Source organism: Balaenoptera ricei, chromosome 2 (genome assembly GCF_028023285.1).
Source record: "Balaenoptera ricei isolate mBalRic1 chromosome 2, mBalRic1.hap2, whole genome shotgun sequence".
Classification (NCBI taxonomy): domain Eukaryota; kingdom Metazoa; phylum Chordata; class Mammalia; order Artiodactyla; family Balaenopteridae; genus Balaenoptera; species Balaenoptera ricei.
The window spans coordinates 63828510-63848901 of NC_082640.1; the positions used below are offsets into that span (position 1 = coordinate 63828510).

General features: G+C 35.4%; 1 protein-coding gene across 5 annotated transcripts in view; it reads right to left on the reverse strand.

Annotated features, from left to right (window-relative positions):
- Positions 1-20392, reverse strand: part of NEO1 (neogenin 1) — a 250724-nt gene that overhangs the window by 161678 nt on the left and 68654 nt on the right. For all 5 annotated transcript variants that reach the window (XM_059912801.1, XM_059912799.1, XM_059912797.1 and 2 more), the window contains exons 2-4: positions 13511-13828; positions 5238-5513; positions 2208-2361 (exon numbers count right to left, since the gene is read on the reverse strand). In XM_059912801.1, coding sequence (XP_059768784.1) covers positions 2208-2361; positions 5238-5513; positions 13511-13828 — 748 coding nt within the window. The remainder of the gene's footprint in view (positions 1-2207; positions 2362-5237; positions 5514-13510; positions 13829-20392) is intronic.

Sequence of the window (20392 nt, forward strand, 5' to 3'; positions counted from 1 at the left end):
GAAACAGAGATATTTTGAGTAATTACCTGCATCTAACCTGAAGCACTCTTGTGTTCCATTCACCTACTTACATTTTCCTATACTACATTCAGATATTCAACCAAAATATATTGGTCACCACTATCCCTACCCAATTATATGCCAAGCACTGTGCCAGGGTCTGGAAACATCAATGTGAACAACATCAACACTGTCCTGCTCTTATATTCTTCTGAAGCTTCCTGAGACAGTGATATATCAAAGCAATGCTTCTCAGACTTTTCTACCATATAACCCAAGTATTCAGAAGCCTACAAAACTCAAGGTTGGAAACAGTCTACTCAATCTTATGTCTCCTATTTATCCTTAAAATTCAGAGTAATATTACTAGGAAATTACTAAATTTGTCTTAATTTTCTTCATAGCACTTATCATAAACTAAAATTTCATATGTTCATATGATTATTGCCTGACTCTTGAGCACTGGAATATGAGCTCTGTAAGAGCAAAAACCTCTATCTGGTTCACTACTCTATTCCCTGCTAGAATAGGGCCTAACATAATCAGCATTCAATAAATATTTGTTGAATAATTACTGAATAAACAAATGAGAAACACAGAAATTCTCACTTCTATTTCTTACCTAAGAAATCAAACTCTTATATCATTATTTATCTTCAGAATGTACTTCTATGATTATAAAATATAAAAGTTTTAAAAATAACCTATCTCAGCTTTCCCATTCCTGATACTTTGTTCTAACATGCAGCCAATTAAAATTTCTTCTCTAAGAGCTTGAAATTTGTATCCCCTATTTTAAGGTTCCTTATGTTTCAGGTAGCGTAAGTTTAAAATAATTCCCTTGAAGTCTTAGAAATTCTTTGCATAATATTTAGCTGGGAAAAAGAGTGGGGAAAAAAGGAGGTAAAATACAGGCAGAAGTTGGTGACTGCATAGGTGTTCAGCAAGAAATCAGATGATACTGAAGATGATACTATCAGTTTTGCTAATGGAACATGTGAGGAACAATCTGATTGTATTCTAGCATCCCCACTGATCAGTAAAGGTTGATCACCAAGCTGACTAGTCAGATATCCCTTTCCATGTCTTATTTACTGAACGACACAAATTAAGATTATCGCTTAGTTTAAATTACTCAACTGGGAAGCTCTATACTTGCTCTGTCCAAATCAATAGCCACTAGCCACATGTGGCTACTGACACTTGAAATGTGGCCAGACTGACTCAGGAACAGAATATTAATTTTATTTAATTTTTATTTAAATGTAAAAGTTGAAGCAGCATTAAACACAAACTTCACTGTTTTGGTAGAACTAAATTTCCCTTTCACCTGTACACTGTATAAATTAGTATATTTAGTAGTGCATGTATACTAGAAATTTTAAAATTATATATGTGGCTTACATCACATTTCTATTGGAAAGCACTGCTCTAGGACAATGGTTCTCAACTGGGGACAATTTTGTTCCCCAAGAGACATCTGGCAATATCTAGAAACATTTTTGGTTGTCACAGCTTGGGAGTGCTATTGCATCTCATGGGCAAAGGCCAGGGATGTTACTAAACATCCTACAATGCACAAAATGACTTTGTTTTGTAAACAAAATATACCTAACTACCACCACCACCACCACCTCAGTTCTCTTACCAGAATACAACTGAGAAAAGTGTCCATTACCTAAGGAAGTAATGAGGGGGGTTGGGAGAGATGACAGGGTGGTTGATGTCAACAGAAAAGGCTGGTGTGTAAGATGAAAAATTTGTGATCATAGAAGGAAGCTGGTATGATTTTAAAAGTCAAAAACAAAAGAATGAGGAATACCTTTTCTTTTACTGTTTAAGTAAAGGAAAACACTACTATCGACAAAATGCATATGAGAATAAGTGAGACGTCTCAGGTAGTCAGGATCAGAAACTCTTGCAACAATTTAGGGAAGGAGGTCCTAAGGCCTGAATTTAAGTGTACTGCAGCTCAGAAAAAAACCAATGGAATAATTATCCCTTAATATCTTAAAAGCATTTTTTTCTTTAAACATCCTAATCATATACAGCAATATAAACATATTTCAAGAATGATAAATGAGCATCATGATGTAGTTAAATAAAAATGAAAGATATAATCATTTTAAAGTTAATCAATAGTCCCAAATAAGATCAGACCAAGTCTCACACTAAGGCTGAAAAGGCTTTTAGGCAGACATTTTTACCTTTCTGTGTCAAGTGCTTCCTCATTTTTCATCCATCTAATGGTTGGAGTAGGAAGTCCCGAAGCAACACATGGTAACACTGCACTCTGACCAATGACTCTGACTAAGGAAGAAGGTTGTTTCAAAAATACCAAGTTTGATGTAACCTCAGGATCTAAAAAAAAAAAAAAAATTAAACAAAAGACAATAATTAAGAACACTTTATCACTTTAATGATAAAGAATGGCAAATTCCTATTCAGTCTGTGTGGCTTTATACAACAAAATAGTTTAAGCAAAAGTGACAAGAAAATTCCATTTAAATTAGCAAACATTTCTTAATAATTTCCATGTGCAAAACTTTGTGCTAGGCTCTCTGGGGACCTTAAAGATGTATAGGTTATAACTCCTGCTTTCAATGTGCTTACTGGTCACCTGAGTGAGATCTGACATGAATCCCCTTCATTTTAAAAGATAACATAAAGTAAATGCTTCATGAGTGGTACAAATAGAAAAAAGACTGAGCAAGCTCAGGACCCTTAGCAGTATCCTCCCCACTCACAGGGTTTTTCCTTCCCTACACCTGTGTGTTACTTCTGAAACTCTTTGATCTTCATCGCTTTGACTTTCTCACTTAGACTGTCAAACCTTTGATTTTATAATGGTGCAACTAACAGGCTACCACTATACATGTATTCACTTCATACAGCTGCCCTCTTATGAGCATATGAAAAGGCCATACGCGTAGGGTAGAAGATAGGGTTCTCTACTAGATGGGGGTGATATTTCTAATGTTAAGTTTTGAGAAAAAAGACTGTTCTCAGGCAAAAAGATGTGACTCTTATCCCCATACTCTTAGAAAAAGATGTTCTATAGCCATGGTAACAACCACCAGAGCTGGCTTTAAACTTGTGTAACCAACAGATGACAGTTCTGTAGCTATGGTAACAAGTAAACACTGTCTAATAGTTCAGTACAACTCGCTTCAGTGAACATGCCTTTGAAAGCCAACCAATGAGTTTAACCAATGCCTTTAAAAGTCAGCCATTAAGTGGTGGAATCCCTTGCTTCTAAGGCTGACACTGCTCTCATCTCTGTAACCAACCACAAAACATGCTTCTATTACTGACATCAACCCATCCCAGCCTCCTAACCAACACACCAAGAACAATGTCTTCCCAAAAATTTTACAGGAGATTAGCAGTTTGCATTATTCAAGACAACTATGCTTCACAAGCATAGCTCTCCCTTAAGTAAACAAAACATTCTGTACTTTTTGTTTCAGATATTTCATGGTGGCTCATCCTTTTGACACCAAGAATCTTATTTACTTGAATCTGGTTTTAGGATTTGCTTGACTGCTACCACAGATTTAGAGAAAAAAATATGCCCTCTGTCACATAAAAGCAAGTCAGGAAGTAGGCAGGAAGACATCTCTATATAGCAATAGTTCTTTTTCACCTTGAACTATTTACCTAGAATTAATCAAATTTTGATCAAAACAAACAAATCTGTACAAATATTTATTGGCTTCTATGTGCCAGTTACCATTCTCGGCAGCAGACAAAATTCCCTGCCCTAGTTGAGCTTACATACTAATAAGGGGAGAGAGACAACAAATAAAAGATACAGTATGTCAGATGGTGATATGTTCTCAAGTAAAATGAAGGGGGAAGGAGAAAGCGCTGGGGCACAAATGGAAGACTGTTGTTTTAAACAGTGGTCAAAGAAAGCTTCACTGATAAAGTGGTATTTGAGCAGAGAGGTAAGACAGTGAGTCAGACAGAGATATCTGAGGGAAGAGGATTCCAGGCAGAGAAAATGGCAAGTAGAAAGACCCTAAAGCAAGAGCATGTTTGGAGTGTTCTAAAAACATAAGGTGGCAACAATCACAGAGTGAGGGAGAGAAGGGTATGAGATATAAGAAGAGAGATGGGGGAGGGAGGTGGCATTAAGGTTATACAAAACCTTACAGGCCAAGGACTTTTAACATTTGCTCTGAGATGGGAAACCATTAGGAGGTTTTGCGCAAAGATGTGACATGATCTAATAAACATCTTAAAAGATAACTGTGGCTGCTGAGCTGAGAATACACTGGGATAGGAATGATAAGGGCAAGAACGATGATGACAAAGAAAGAAACCGCATTTTAAAAAATCAGTTCAAGGCCCATTAGGAATACTCTCAAGAGTGGCTGCTCATAACATTGGATAACATTGGCCTCCCTCTGCAAGCCAATCCATAGGCTAAAAACATGCCTACAAAATGGTTATATATAAAAACTGTCCAAACAATGTAGGGATGGTCCAACTCAGATTTGAAATGAGAAATATGGAAAGAATCAGGCATGTAGCAGTGGGAATAGAAGCTGAAAGGTCATGAAGCACCAAGAGGGTAGAGGGACTATGATGAGCCACAAGTGAGAGGACGTCATGAGAAAGCAGAAGTTACAGAGCTGAGAAAAGATGCACAAAACAGATTATGAGGAAAGCCAGTAAGGGCAGAAAGAATGAGAACCCACAAAGAGACAGAAAGACAGAAAGAGAAGCGTTCATTAAAATGCGGGAGCATCACAAAGATCCAAGAACTCTTGCTCACCAGTGTCTCTAGAGATGCAGTACTAACAGCTACTACTCTGCCCATCCCTTATATGAACCAGCCTGAGTCTCTGATTCTTATAAGTAAAAAGACTTAACTATAAAAACAACCCTATTACAGGGAGGTAAGAGAACTATAAAAAGTATGCTATTGGGGGAGAGAGCAGAAGATAGAGGTTTGACAAAAGACACAGAGCTAATGTTTCTTTGGCCACGAAGAACGCCACAGATACTGAACATTATTGCTTGGTAAATTTTTACTGACCAACACATTTGCTAAAAATCTGTCTGGTATGTTTTCTTCTTTTCTCTCCCTGTAAGAAACTGAAACTCTTTATGCTGACATTAATATCTCACCCCATACCTGTAACAGTGTTTATTAAAAAAAATTCTAACAGAACAATTTTTATCCATTAATAAACATAAAACCATCAGTGCTGATAATAAACTAATACCTGGAAGAACTTTTAATTCAACTTCATCACTATACTTTGGTGGCCCACCACTTTCAACTATGCAGCGATAGAGTCCCCCATCTCCTTCAGTTGCATTGCTGATAACCAGTGTTCCACTTGGAAGTTTGGTAAGTCTATCATCCAGAAGAAGAGGCTGTCTGTTCTGTTCCCACCTCACAAATGGGACCAAATCTGCATTAACTTCACAATTCAGAATCGCACTGTTCCCAACATAAACCGAAGAAGGTTCTGGTTGGCTGGAAAATCTTGGAAGACCTAGACAATAAAGAAAACGAGAAAATAAAAAGTAGTTAAATATTACTTTAAAATGTAGTCATAGGAACCAGGAGCAAGTCAGCCTGTGTGGCCACATGTGTAGTGGAACCAGGGTCAAGAAGGTCCATGGGTCAGGAAATTGGCTACATACAGGGATACAGATCAAGTAAATAAATGTACTAGGAATAACTGGAGTCAGATTCCTCACAGTTGAAGAAACAAGGTACAAATATTAATAGCAGAAGGGTAGAATAAATCCCATGGTATTGGACTAGAACAGAGGTATCAGTGTAAACTTAACAGCTTTATAAAACTATAGATGTATATAGATAGATGTATATCTGGATATAAATGTATATGCGTAAAATATATATACATTTCATATACAGTTATTACAGATACACACACACATACTAACTCTGTCCAGAGAGCCCAGAATCAATGTCACTTCAGTAGCAATGTGTACATATGGTGATCTAATCATGATTTCTAAATACTATTCTCCACTAATGCAGCTTGGAGAAATGGCTGATTTTAGGACTGGAGTAGGGAAAGAACAATATGAGTCTGGAAAATCTTGTGACATAAAGTAAGGAAGTATCTAAAGAATAACAGGGACATATCAAAAGGACACAGAAGTCAGATCAAAAGGAGTTTCCTCTGGCTAAATCTGGGATAATGATCATTAATGCAGGAAGAATCAAGAATAGATGCTAAAACTAGTAAGTGAAAGTTGGATGGAGAATATTTACAGAGTATCAAATTACTTCTTCCCAAAATACTTTTTACTAATTAATAAAAGTACAAAATATTTATTAACTTTAGAGTAGAGAAACATAGTACAGACAATCTTAACCAAGTAATAAAAGTTAACATCACCAGTAATGGAACAAAACACCACATGCTTCCTGATATGATGCACTAATAATACAGCATCACTTCTGTGATATTTCTCCCCAAAATGCAAAATCTGAATCTATTCATGGAGGAAAATTAGAAAATCCAAAATGAGACAAGGATAAACTGAAGAATGGTTTGAGATCGTAAGAATCTAAGGAGAGAACTACTAAGTAAAACTTGTAACCCTGGACCAGAAAGGAAGGGGGATGATGGGGCAAAGTTTCTGCTTTTGTTTTTTCTGCTACTAAGAACATTATTGAGACAACCAGTGAAATATGAATTGTATCTATGGATTAAATGATAGTATTTTATTAAGGTTAATTTCCTAATATTGATGGATGTTTACTTAGGAAGAGGTCCTTGTTTTTAGGAAATACACACAGAAGTATTTAGGTTGGGGTAACATCTGCAACTTATTCTTTTTTTTTTTTTTTTTTAAACATCTTTATTGAAGTATAATTGCCTTACAATGGTCTGTTAGCTTCTGCTTTATAACAAAGTTAATCAATTATACATATACAATATGTTCCCATATCTCTTCCCTCTTGCATCTCCCTCCCTCCCACCCTCCCCATCCCACCCCTCTAGGTGGTCACAAAGCACCGAGCTGATCTCCCTGTGCTATGCGGCTGCTTCCCACTAGCTATCTATTTTACATTTGGTAGTGTATATATGTCCATGACACTCTCTCACCCTGTCACATCGCACCCCACCCCCTCCCCATATCCTCAAGTCCATTCTCTAGTAGGTCTGTGTCTTTATTCCCGTCTTGCCACTAGGTTCTTCATGGCTTTTTTTCCCCTTAGATTCCGTATATATGTGTTAGCATACTGTATTTGTTTTTCTCTTTCTGGCTTACTTCACTCTGTATGACAGACTCTAACTCCATCCACCTCATTACAAATACCTCCATTTCATTTCTTTTTATGGCTGAGTAATATTCCATTGTATACATGTGCCACATCTTCTTTATCCATTCATCTGTCGATGGACATTTAGGTTGCTTCCATGTCCTGGCTATTGTAAATAGAGCTGCAATGAACATTTTGGTACATGACTCTTTTTGAACTATGGTTTTCTCAGGGTATATGCCCAGTAGTGGGATTGCTGGATCGTATGGTAGTTCTATTTGTAGTTTTTTAAGGAACCTCCATACTGTTCTCCATAGTGGCTGTATCAATTTACATTCCCACCAACAGTGCAAGAGAGTTCCCTTTCCTCCACAGCCTCTCCAGCATTTATTGTTTCTAGATTTTTTGATGATGGCCATTCTGACCAGTGTGAGATGATATCTCATTGTAGTTTTGATTTGCATTTCTCTAATGATTAATGATGTTGAGCATTCTTTCATGTGTCTGTAGGCCATCTGTATATCTTCTTTGGAGAAATGTCTATTTAGGTCTTCTGCCCATTTTTGGATTGGGTTGTTCGTTTTTTTGTTATTGAGCTGCATGAGCTGCTTGTAAATCTTGGAGATTAATCCTTTGTCAGTTGCTTCATTTGCAAATATTTTCTCCCATTCTGATGGTTGTCTTTTGGTCTTGTTTATGGTTTCCTTTGCTGTGCAAAAGCTTTTAAGTTTCATTAGGTCCCATTTGTTTATTTGTGTTCTTATTTCCATTTCTCTGGGAGCTGGGTCAAAAAGAATCTTGCTGTGATGTATGTCATAGAGTGTTCTGCCTATGTTTTCCTCTAAGAGTTTGATAGTGTCTGGTCTTACACTTAGGTCTTTAATCCATTTTGAGTTTATTTTTGTGCATGGTGTCAGGGAGTGTTCTAATTTCATACTTTTACATGTATCTGTCCAATTTTCCCAGCACCACTTATTGAAGAGGCTGTCTTTTCTCCACTGTATATGCTTGCCTCCTTTATCAAAGATAAGGTGACCATATGTGCATGGGTTTATCTCTGGGCTTTCTATCCTGTTCCATTGATCAATATTTCTGTTTTTGTGCCAGTACCAAACTGTCTTGATTACTGTAGCTTTGTAATATAGTCTGAAGTCTGGGAGCCTGATTCCCCCAGCTCCATTTTTCGTTCTCAAGATTGCTTTGGCTATTCGGGGTCTTTTGTGTTTCCATACAAATTGTGAAATTTTTTGTTCTAGTTCTGTGAAAAATGCCAGTGGTAGTTTGACAGGGATTGCATTGAATCTGTAGATTGCTTTGGATAGTAGAGTCATTTTCACAATGTTGATTCTTCCAATCCAGGAACATGGTATATCTTTCCATCTATTTGTATTATCTTTAATTTCTTTCATCAGTGTCTTATAATTTTCTGCATACAGGTCTTTTGTCTCCTTAGGTAGGTTTATTCCTAGATATTTTATTCTTTTTGTTGCAGTGGTAAACGGGAGTGTTTTCTTAATTTCACTTTCAGATTTTTCGTCATTAGTGTATAGAAATGCAAGAGATTTCTGTGCATTAATTTTGTATCCTGCTACTTTACCAAATTCATTGATTAGCTCTAGGAGTTTTCTGGTAGCATCTTTAGGATTCTCTATGTATAGTATCATGTCATCTGCAAACAGTGACAGCTTTACTTCTTCTTTTCCAATTTGGATTCCTTTTATTTCTTTTTCTTCTCTGATTGCTGTGGCTAACACTTCCAAAACTATGTTGAATAATAGTGGTGAGAGTGGGCAACCTTGTCTTGTTCCTGATCTTAGTGGAAATGGTTTCAGTTTTTCACCATTGAGGATGATGTTGGCTGTGGGTTTGTCATATATGGCCTTTATTATGTTGAGGAAAGTTCCCTCTATGCCTACTTTCTGCAGGGCTTTTATCATAAATGGGTGTTGAATTTTGTCGAAAGCTTTCTCTGCATCTATTGAGATGATCATATGGTTTTTCTCCTTCAATTTGTTAATATGGTGTATCACATTGATTGATTTACGTATATTGAAGAATCCTTGCATTCCTGGGATAAACCCCACTTGATCATGGTGTATGATCCTGCAACTTACTCTTAATGGTTAAGAAAAACTTTTATGTGGGTACGTGCATATTAGATGATAAGCAGATGTGGTAAAATGTTAACAATCGGGTAATCTGATTGAAGAATATATGAGATTTCTTGGTTTCATTCTTATGACAATTCCACAAATTTATAATTATTTCAAAATAGAATATTAACCAAAAAAATGTAGTCATAAATACTTTGTAGATGCCACAGAATGTAATGGTTAAGAGCAGATATACAAGGATCAACTGCTCCACATCCTCATTTGGTACTGGCATACTTTTTGACTTTTAGCCACTCTAACAGGTGTGAAATGGTACCCCATTGTGATTTTAATTTGCATTTTCCTAATGATTAATGATTTTGAGCATCTTTACATGTAATATCAGCTATACCTACATTTTCTCTTATTAAATGTCTGGTCAAGTCTTTTGCACATTAAAAAATAGGGTTGTTTTTCTTTTTATTGTTGGTTTGTAGTAGTTATTAAAAATATATTGCAGCCATGAGTTCTTTTTTAAGCATATACTGTGAATATTTTCCCCAATCTGTGGGCTGACTATTCATTTCTAAAGGTGCCTTTGATGAGCAGAACTTCTTCTTATAATAAAATCTAAATTATCTTTTTTTCTTTAAAAAAAAAAAAAAGAGCAGATATACAGAAAAAAACAGTGGTTACGGGGGGAGAAGTGGGGTGGGGATACAGGGGAGGGGGAGTGGAAGGTACAAACTATTGGGTATAAGATAGGCTCAATGATGTATTGCACAACATGAAGAATATAGCCAATAATTTTATAATAATTGTAAATGGCAAGTAACCTTTAAAAATTGTATAAAAATTTTAAAAAAATTTTAAGTGACTCTGATATGCTCAGAACACAACAAAATGTTTCTTCAAAGACTAGCAAACATTAAATAATGAGAAACATAATTCCAGGTTTTCTAGTTCTATGATAGTCAACTAGTCTATATGGAAATGACACACAGGTTGTCTAGCTCTGCTACAAATTTTTTCTTATTTTTTATTTCAAGAGGATTTTTGAAGGAAAGAAATAAAGATAAAATTAACCAAATATCTACTTTTCAGAAATCGGAAAATTAGAAGCAAGAATTAACAAAGATAAACAGAAACTAATAAAGTAGAGGAAAAAAGGAATCAAATAAAACCAAGAACTAGTTCTATTTTTAAAAAGTCAAAATATTCTCCCTCCTGTGCTCTCATGAAAATGAGTAATTTTTTAAAATATAAACCCACAACAACATATGGGAAGTTGGCAGACAAGAGATTTCAAAAAGTTTCTGGATAGAGAAAGCAGATGGAGGAACTAGTAACTGACATATCGAGGCAGAAAATGCTGCAGCTTCTTTTGCTCACAAGCAGGAGGCCAGTTTGTCCTGCTGTCTTTGGAGAATTGCAGGAGAAAAAAGAGAGAGTGGGAGTGAGGCATGGGATTGACAAGAAGGGATTAACAGTGTTTGTATTTAGACTACCCAGTTACCCCACCTTTGGGCACAAAACACCCACAGACAGGGGACTGTCCAGGCAGTAAAAGAAAAATTTCTGCTGTGGAGATATGAGACAGCCCAGAGAAAAAGACCTCTCATATTTAATTCTATGAGCTATCTACTTAGTGTGCTTTCAAAAATTCCCCTTCTTGTTTGACTTAGCCGGAGTCAGTTTCTATTCCTTGCAAACAAAGAACTCTAACCAATAGTTTTTCAGAATGGCAATTTAGCAGGAGCATATTTTTTTTTTTGGCAGCTTTTTTTTAAAAATAGTTTTACTGAGGTACAATTTATATATGATAAAGGCTACCATTTAAAGTCCACAATTCAACGGTCTTTAGTATACAGAGTTGTGCAACTATCACTATCATCTAATTTTAGAACATTTTCACCATCCCCCAAAGAAACTTTGTATTCACTTGCAGTCATTCCCGTTCCTTTTACCCACCCCTTTCCCACCCCCTTCTTGCCCTCATTCACCCCATCTCCAGTCCTATTCTATTCTATAGAAATAAAGATTTGCAAAAGTTTGTTCACTATACTACTGTCTATAACATCAAACAATTTTTATCCATTAACTATTCATCAAAAAGGGAATTTTTAGATAAATCACAATATATACAAATACAATGGATACTATGCAACTATTAAAAAGAACTTCTATTCATGTCTTAGCTTAGATATTATTTCCTCCTGATACCCAGGCCAAGAGCAGGTTAAACAAATCTCCTACAGAATGTTGTTTGCAGCAAAAGAACTTGGGTTTTGTATTAAAATTGCCTATTTACTTAGATATTAGGTCAAAAATGTTGCCTAAAGGATATGAAAGCTAAAAGGAATGATGAACAAACCTAGCAGAGGAGAAGGAAAAGAAGAAAAGGTGGAGGACAGGATTAATAGGCAGTGAGGAAGCCATGAACAAAGGCCAGAGGCAGAGGATGAAAGGGAAGTGAAAACATTCAGTACTGCCAGAGCCTAAAATGAGGTGAGCGTGGCGATGGTGGTAGGGGGGCAGGGACAGAAGCAGAACGGAGTGTTAGGAATGAAGCTGGAGAAGTGGAGGTCAGCTCACGAAAGGACTCAACAGGCCTGTTAAAGAGTTTAGACATTAACTTGATGTCGTTTACTGGAGAGCCACTGAAGGGTGAGAAAGACTGCTCTGACCACAGAGTGGAGACTGGGTTGGAGGAGGGAAAAAATGAGGTGGCAGACAGTTACAAGGTTGTGATGAGGGATGACCAGGAGTAGCCTCAGGAAGGAGCATGTGGATCAAGTACAGAGGAATTAGGAAGCAGAATTCACTGGATTTGGTGATTGGACGTGGGGGACAGCTGAGAGGAAGGAGTCAAGATGAAAAGCCCAGCTTAAGAACGTGAATGATAAACAAAAGCTGACCTAAGTGACGTTATAGGGGCAGTCAGTCATAATGCTAACTTATTTATCAACATGTTGGAGAAAGTATGGCAAAAAGATTTTTGAAAGAAAGAGAAGAAAGAAAAAAGAGAAAAGGCAAACTGTCAAAAGGCCTGATTCTTTTCTCCTTTTATTTTTCCATCCTCAATCTGTGATTATGAAATAATTACAGTGGCTGTACATCACACTCAAATTCAACTTTGAGTATTTGGCTGCAAAGAGAAAAAGAGCCATCACACTCTGAATGAACAAGCAAATACAACCTGTAGTGAGCAGGAAGTGGGGAGCCATGATCCTAGAGTGGGAACAAGATGGGAAACTACTGTCTCAGTCATATTCTTTGTTCACATGTTAGCATTTCACTGAGAATAAATTTAAGACTTAAAGATAAAACAATTTTTGTACAATCTGACCCTTAACAGAAACTTACTTCATCTGGTTCTCAAGTGTAGAAACACTGATCTGAGGACTATAATATCTACTACAAACAGTATGACCTCTTTAGGAACCATAGCTTATCTTTCTAGATCTTTAATTGTTCTTACACTTTCCAACATTTTTCAAACAGGAATGCTCTAAAAGAGAGTGAATTTTTCTCTTTACAACTTTCTGCTCTTTATATATATACATATATAACCTATAGATTTTGTTGTTTTTTTTTTAATTTTTGGTGGGCCTTCTCTAGTTGCAGTGAGTGTGGGCCACTCTTCATTGCGGTGAGCGGGCTCCCCACTACGGTGGCCTCTCCCGTTTCAGAGCACAGTATCCTACAGATTTTTAAATAATCCAATTAAATGTCATTTCCTTGGTTAAGGCATAAAGAACCAAGACTGACTATACTACAAGTTTTACAAAATCATGCTAAATGGTTATGCAGGTAGGATAAAAGTTCACAATCAAAGTGACAATTTTCCTGCACAACTTCTTTTGCCACTTCCAAGTTAAAAAGATAAAAAGACCTGGCTCACTACTTCTGATAGCAACTTTAAGCCATCTAAACCATTAGAAAGTGGAAAAGTGCTGTAGTTTACTCCCTACAGCACTGATCAAGTCCTAGCATAATCCTATACACCTGGTATATGCTCAACAGATACTTGTTAAATGAGTGTATTTGCTGTAACCAGTTTAATGAAAACTCTAAGATAATACTGCTTTTATCAAGATTTACCCTTTATAAAAAATTTGAAAATACAAATAAATTACTCAACAAAACTTACCTGCTACTGTGAGCTTGGCTGTTCTGCTGACAATAGTTCCAAGACTCTCAACAGTGGCCACACACTGATAATAACCTTCATCAGGTTTATTGTGTTTGGAATGCACCACATTGCTGATAAATAAAGACCCATCTGGGAGAAGCTGGCGTCGATCGTCTGACACTAAGTTTAAAAAAGTTCCATCTTTTTTCCATTCAATTTTTGGAGAAGGCTCAGAATATGCTGAACAGTTTAGTATAACAGAAGAGCCTCTAACTGAGAGGGTATCCACTGGTTCCACCAAAAAATAAAATGGAGTGAATGTCCGAATGCTGAATCCTGCAAAAATAATAAAGAAAAAGAACAAAGTTAAGCAAAACTTTCCTCTACTACTGCTGTAAGAAAATATAACATGTCCAAAAATTATTCTTAAGTGGTTTCCCCCTTAGGTATGATACACAAATACAGTCATTTCACTATGAATATCTAATAAATAAAATCTATTTTTTATTAGGAAATCAAAATTTGACCCATTTAGAAGAACATTAGGAAAAAAGACCCTGCTAGCGGAGATAATCCAACCTTGTTAGATGATATGAGTATCTAGTAAAAGTTTTATTTCAAACCCTACAATGGGATTTAGAAATACTTAAAATTACAGTATTCAAAGTGAAATTTTCTACAGAATGTAAAGGAGGTAGAAAATTGAAATGATTCTTTGTTAAGACGGTATCTCTTCTATGTTTACCAGATGTATTTCTTTCATAAATTCACTATACACACCCTTTGTCCATTTTTCTAGTGGATTATTCATCCTACAATTTTTGGACATAGCTATCAAGTTTTGTAAATGTTCTTTTTTCTACTTTGATATTATGATTTTCTGTTATAAGAAAATACATTTTAACTACATAAAAGTAAATGTGTTACATTTAAAAAGGTTTTCTTTATCGCAAGAATATTTTTTAAAATTCAGCTTTGTTTTGTGCTAGTACTTTTGTGGTTTCATGTTCTATATTTAATCTTCATCTAGAATTCATTTTGATGTAAAGACCACTGGAAGGATCAGGTTAATTTTTCTAAGTCTTCAGCCAGTTCTTTGAACATGGAAAAAACATAATTTAAAGAAAACATTTGCTATAAACCCTATATTCTCAGCCAGAGAAAGCTTTCCAACTTAGTTTTACCTCTTTTTTTCACGAGAACTACTGATCAACTCCTTTGTGAACAACTCAAGTTGGAATCAGATTTCTTCATATGAACAAATGAAACCAAGACTTTTTCAAATATATCTACACAGCCTTTTATTTATAGGTTACTTACATTATGAATTTAAGTATGACACTAACTCTTTATTACATAATAAAAGGATAGTTATAAATAAATATGAAACACACTGGCAGAGGAAAGGAAATAATATTCACTTGGTTTAACATTTTCCAACACTTACAATGATAAACAAATTCCAAATAGACTAAGCACCCTTTCCCAAACACCACGAGGGGTTTCAATCCCCATTTGATGAACATGAAACTGATTCTTCAAGTCCTAAAACTCTTGAAAGTGAGCTTTAGGAATTTTTCAGAAGTAACCTACAGTAATTTGCTTCTTATTACTATAAAAAGTTTTATATTGCATTAATTTACTGGAACTGTAGTAAAATAAATCAAAATATAAACTTCAGGGCAGTAAAAAATGGTTAAATAAGAAAAATTACCTTTATACCTTTTCTGTATAACTATTAAGTCTTCATTACACCACCCAAATTTAAACAACTCAGAGATGTATTAGATTGGCAGTTAAAATATACAAATTAACAATTTCAAATAGTCATTACCTATATTAATAAATAAAATTAAAAACTTGGACAAAGTCTTTGCCATTTGACAAAAAATACAAAAAAAAATTACACCAATATAAATATTTTACAGTTTAATGTTCTATCTTGATTTTTGATTTTATTTCATTTAAAAAGCCTATGCCATATCAACCAAGTTGAACAAAAGAGTATATGTGTTCAAAAAATTAAGAAAAAATTATACTCATGAAAGTTTACAAATGCCTTTGAAAAAACCAAGGCACTTCAAAATTTTACCAAAAATATCCATCCATTCAGTATACTTAGAATATAGCATTGCTTAAATATTTACATTTATCATCTTTTATTTTATTCCCTCAGCAGGGGGTGACCTAAGATATTCTTCCTTCACTTAAAATCTCTCAAAGGCTTGCCACTACTTTTTATTTAAAAAAAATCTAAATAAACTCCTTAACTGGCTTGCCACATCACTCTGTGATTGGCCTCTGCCTACTCTCTAGGCCCCTCCCCTTGAATCGCTCTTCCTTCATCCGGTAAAGCATGCTGCGCTCCTGTCAGTCTCATACAACATCTGCCCTCTTCACACAAGCTATTCCCACCAGCACCCCTCTCCAATTAACTAGTCTTCCCTCAAGCTCAGCTTAAATATCACTTTCTCAGAAAAGTTATCTGTCCCTAAAGCCCAGGCAAGATTAGTTTGTCCTGTTACAAGCAGGCATGGTATACAGTAATCTACCCACATAGCACTTCAAATGTATTCATCTTTAAATGTTTGTAATAATTTGTTAAGGCAGAGAGAGTCGCAAATTTTCTTGGTTCCTGGTACCCTTATTTGTTCAGCAATTTTTTTCATGAATTCCTTAGGCTAAAAGAAATACCTAAGAGTTCTGGTTGTTAGGTTCAAATGAATGAATAAATACTTGTGTCTTAACAAGTTAGTACCCTTTTGAAAAAATAATACACATAAATTGAAAAATATTTTAATTTCATCTTTCAGTATCACAATTACTTATTATGGGATGTGTGCACCTACTGGGCTTTGCACAACTTCTCAAACCTTGAAATCCCATTGGATATTGCCATCCTCATTTCCTGTTCCACACATTTCTGCATGATACTTGCTTTTTATCACAGTGACCACCAAAAACCCAACTTCATGAAGATACCGCAGCATCAAGATGAAAGCAGCACAATCAAATGTTGAACTGTGAACTACCTTGACCTAGAAGTTTACATGGTGTCTAACAGATATGTTTCCCTAAAAAGTCTGAAATATTCCTGTAAGTTCACTGAGGTGCTGTGGGGTATCTCAGGGTACAGTTTGGGAACTGCAGGCTTACAATCTATCTTTCTCCAGTGTTTTTATTCACCATATTCCCAGTGCCCACCTAGCACAGTGGATGGTATCAATCTTTAGATTATACAACCAGATAACTTCTAAAAACTTCCACTGCTTAAAGTATTAATGAGACCACAGGTTCCATTCCAATACTAGGCAATTAGTATCACTCTCTTGCATAATAAAACTTACTAAGAAGCAGGGTTTTCATTAATTTTGATGATTTTTTTTAAAAAGTTACATAGAAGAGCAAAGAAAACCAGGAAGAGCCAAAATAATTTAGAAGAACAAAGTAAAATAACTGCACTCATCAGTTACCAGTATTTATAAAGCTACAGTAATTAAGCCACTATGTTCTGAAACAGGGAAAAACAGAGCCACATAACAAGCTACAGAGCCCCAAAATAGAGCTATATATATTTGGAAACTTAATATGCAGTAGAGATGGCATTTTGGGAAAAGGATGAATTACTCAACAAATGTTACTAGGGCAACTAGTTATCCACAGAGGAGAAAACTGGGACATCTACTCACAACATATAATAATAGACATGTGTTTCTGTGTATCAGGCACTGTTCTAAACATTATTTACATACTAACCACACAATCTTCACTACTACCTTATGAGATAGGTACTATTATTATTCCCATTTTAAAGGAGGAAACTGAAGCACAGAAATGTTTATTAACTTGTCCAAGGTCACACAGATATAGTAAATGACAGAACCAGACTCTGTGATCTTAACCACACTACACCACCACTCATATACATATAGAAAAATACATTCCAGACTTATGAAAAAATTAAGGCATAAAAATTTTAGGAAAATACAGGGAGAGAGTACCCTGGAGTTAGGCAACCTTTTAAATCAAAATAGGAAACCTCAAAGCTAGAAAAGATAGATCTGCTTTACTTCACTGTGTTTAAATTAAAAAACAAAACAAAAAAACTCTTGTATGGCAAAATATCATAACAAAGCAAAAGAGACCAGACTGGAGGAAAATGTATCACATATAACAGATAAAAAATTTAAAAGGTCACACCACTCAACAGAAAAATGGGTGAAACTGTGTTCCAATAAAACTTTATTTACAAAAACAGTCAGCAGGATGGATTTGATCCATTGGCTGTAGTTTACTGATTCCTGCCTTAGAATATTTAGCAAGCAAAAAACGAGTAAGCTATGTTTCAATTGATCTGAAATGAGTTCTGTGAAAAATGAACAATGCAGACATATGCATATGATTGTAGGAGCACTGAGAAACATAGGAAAGTATACACCAGGTTGTTACGACCTGTTACTGGGAGGGGAAAGATAGGAGGGGACTGGTGGGGGATGGGGGGATAGGGAGGGAGGATAAAAATCCCCAAGCACAAGTAAAACAATTTTGTGATAAAAATCAGCTTGTATGTAATCCACTGATAAATATTATAAACATGTATGTGGTAGATATGGGTGTATGTTTACACTTGTGTGAATACTTAAAGGGATAGACTTAACTAGTCACCAAAATGGGGATCATCTCAGTGTGGTGAGATTTCTGTTGCTTTTTAACTATTTCTTTCATCTTTGGTACTGTCTGAATATTTTACATTAAAAATAGTATTGTTTCTTTAAGCAGAAATAAAGCTATTTTCATCTTTATATTTAGTGTACATAGGAGGGGACAATATGAAAAGTCTGGGGTATATTCATATACTTAGACTGAATGATTGTCAAAATACATATATTTGTTAAATAAAAAACACTCAAGTTTTAAAATGTGTATAAGATGACCCCACTTACATTAAAATATATGTACACAGGTATATATATATGTGTGTGTGTGTATGTATATAATTAAATGTAAATATAGATGGAAAAGTCTGGAAGAAAAGTCAACAGACTTTTCTCCTGGGGAGAGTAGCAGGATTGAGCTGCTGATGGAGAGCGTATAGGGAGAAGGCTTTTTACTCCATGGATTTCTGTATTATTCACTTTTAAAAATATGAACAATTGCTTATGCATTCTTCTTGTCATCTTTTTATTTTCTGATAAAAAATTTTTTGTTGGTGGTGGTGATTAATCCTTTGTTGAGGACAGAGGTTTATTTTTCAAAAGATCCATCACCATTGTCTTTAACCACTTTTCCTTTGTCACAGTAGAAGAGTTATCAGACACTCACTCCCTGGCTGACTTTGTATAAAAACTGTCCTGTACTTCTCACCAGGGTCCTGATTCCCTATACACTTAAGTTTGCTTAATTTTAGTTTACTACAACCAGAGTCACTGTACAAATTATTCTGAAATAGGCTTAATGATTCTATCTGATCTCTTCTACGTTCCCAGGTCTCTGCAAATTTCTCACTTCTTAATGGAATAGCTCTCACTTCTTGATAGACTATTCCTCACTCTTTGATAGAATATTTCACACTTCTTGACAGAATTCCATCTTATGAAAGGAAAATATCCACAGGGAACTCATTTCAGTTGGAATCCCCCCACCCCCAAATATCAACAAATCATAACACTCACTGCACACTTTAATTATGTGGCCAATAATTATTCTAAATTTTACTGTACCCAGCGTAAAGAAAAAAACAACAAAACACCACATAGTATATAAATACTAGCAGAAATAAAATGATATCTAGCTGTCTTATTGCCCAAAGAGGTTCAAAGTTATTGACAGTAGCAGAAATACAGAACAGAAGGGTAGGCAAACATTTTTATACACCTACAAATATAAGCATTCTGTAGAATGTTATTCATCCTAAGAAATTTATCTGTTCACTATAAGCTAAGAGACTAATGTTGAAGGACTTCATATTTCTTTTACTCCTTAACATTACTTTTGATCATCCCAACCCATCCAGTCAGTCTCTAAATCCTCTATTTCATCCTTCCTGAGCTCTTGGTGTCCACTATCTCCACAATAGCTCAGGTTCTCTTGCTTCTAGTTCTCAATTTATAATTAAAACATTTAAAAATTAGAAAGTTCAAATAATTCAACATTCTAAGGGCTCAACCAAATACATTCATGTTATCTATTAAGAAGAACAAACAACACTTAAGAGTTAAATGTTTTCTACCCCGTTTTGCTATACAGCAATCAGTGCTCCCCTCTGCCTCACACAGCTAATTCCTCCTCACACAGCTAATTCCGCTAAACTGAATCTACTGAGCATGCAAAACTCCTTTCCTGGGGATTTCAAGTAAGATAAGTGGTTAGTAGTTAATATTATATGGATGATTTTAACTGTGTGATAAACACATATGTTTTGAAAAACTTTTATGGTACAGATATACCATAAAAACAGCAAATGTAAACTTCTAATCAAAGCAGGATCAGAAATTCTTTTTCAAGATCATAATATCCTAATAGCTAACATCTGATTGTTCTAATTTACAGCATCTACCTTCCCAACCACTCCTCAAAATGAAATATATGTGAATTTATTCAATAAACATTTATTATAGTAAGAGTGCTTTCCTTTTCTTCAATTTTCAGCCTTCCTCCTCTTGCCCTCCCCCTGCGAAAACAGCCATAGTGGAAAAAAACTTTGGTAAAATGCAGTCAGGCAGACATGGTTTCAAATCCTAGCTCTGCTATGCTAGTTAATTTCTCTCTGTATCCAAAATTTTTTCCCCTATAAAACAGGAAAAATAATGGCTTCCTTTTAAGGAAATTTCTGTGAAGACGTGTAAAAGCACCCACCTCATTACTTGACCCTCAATAAATAGTAACTATTCATAGTTCAAA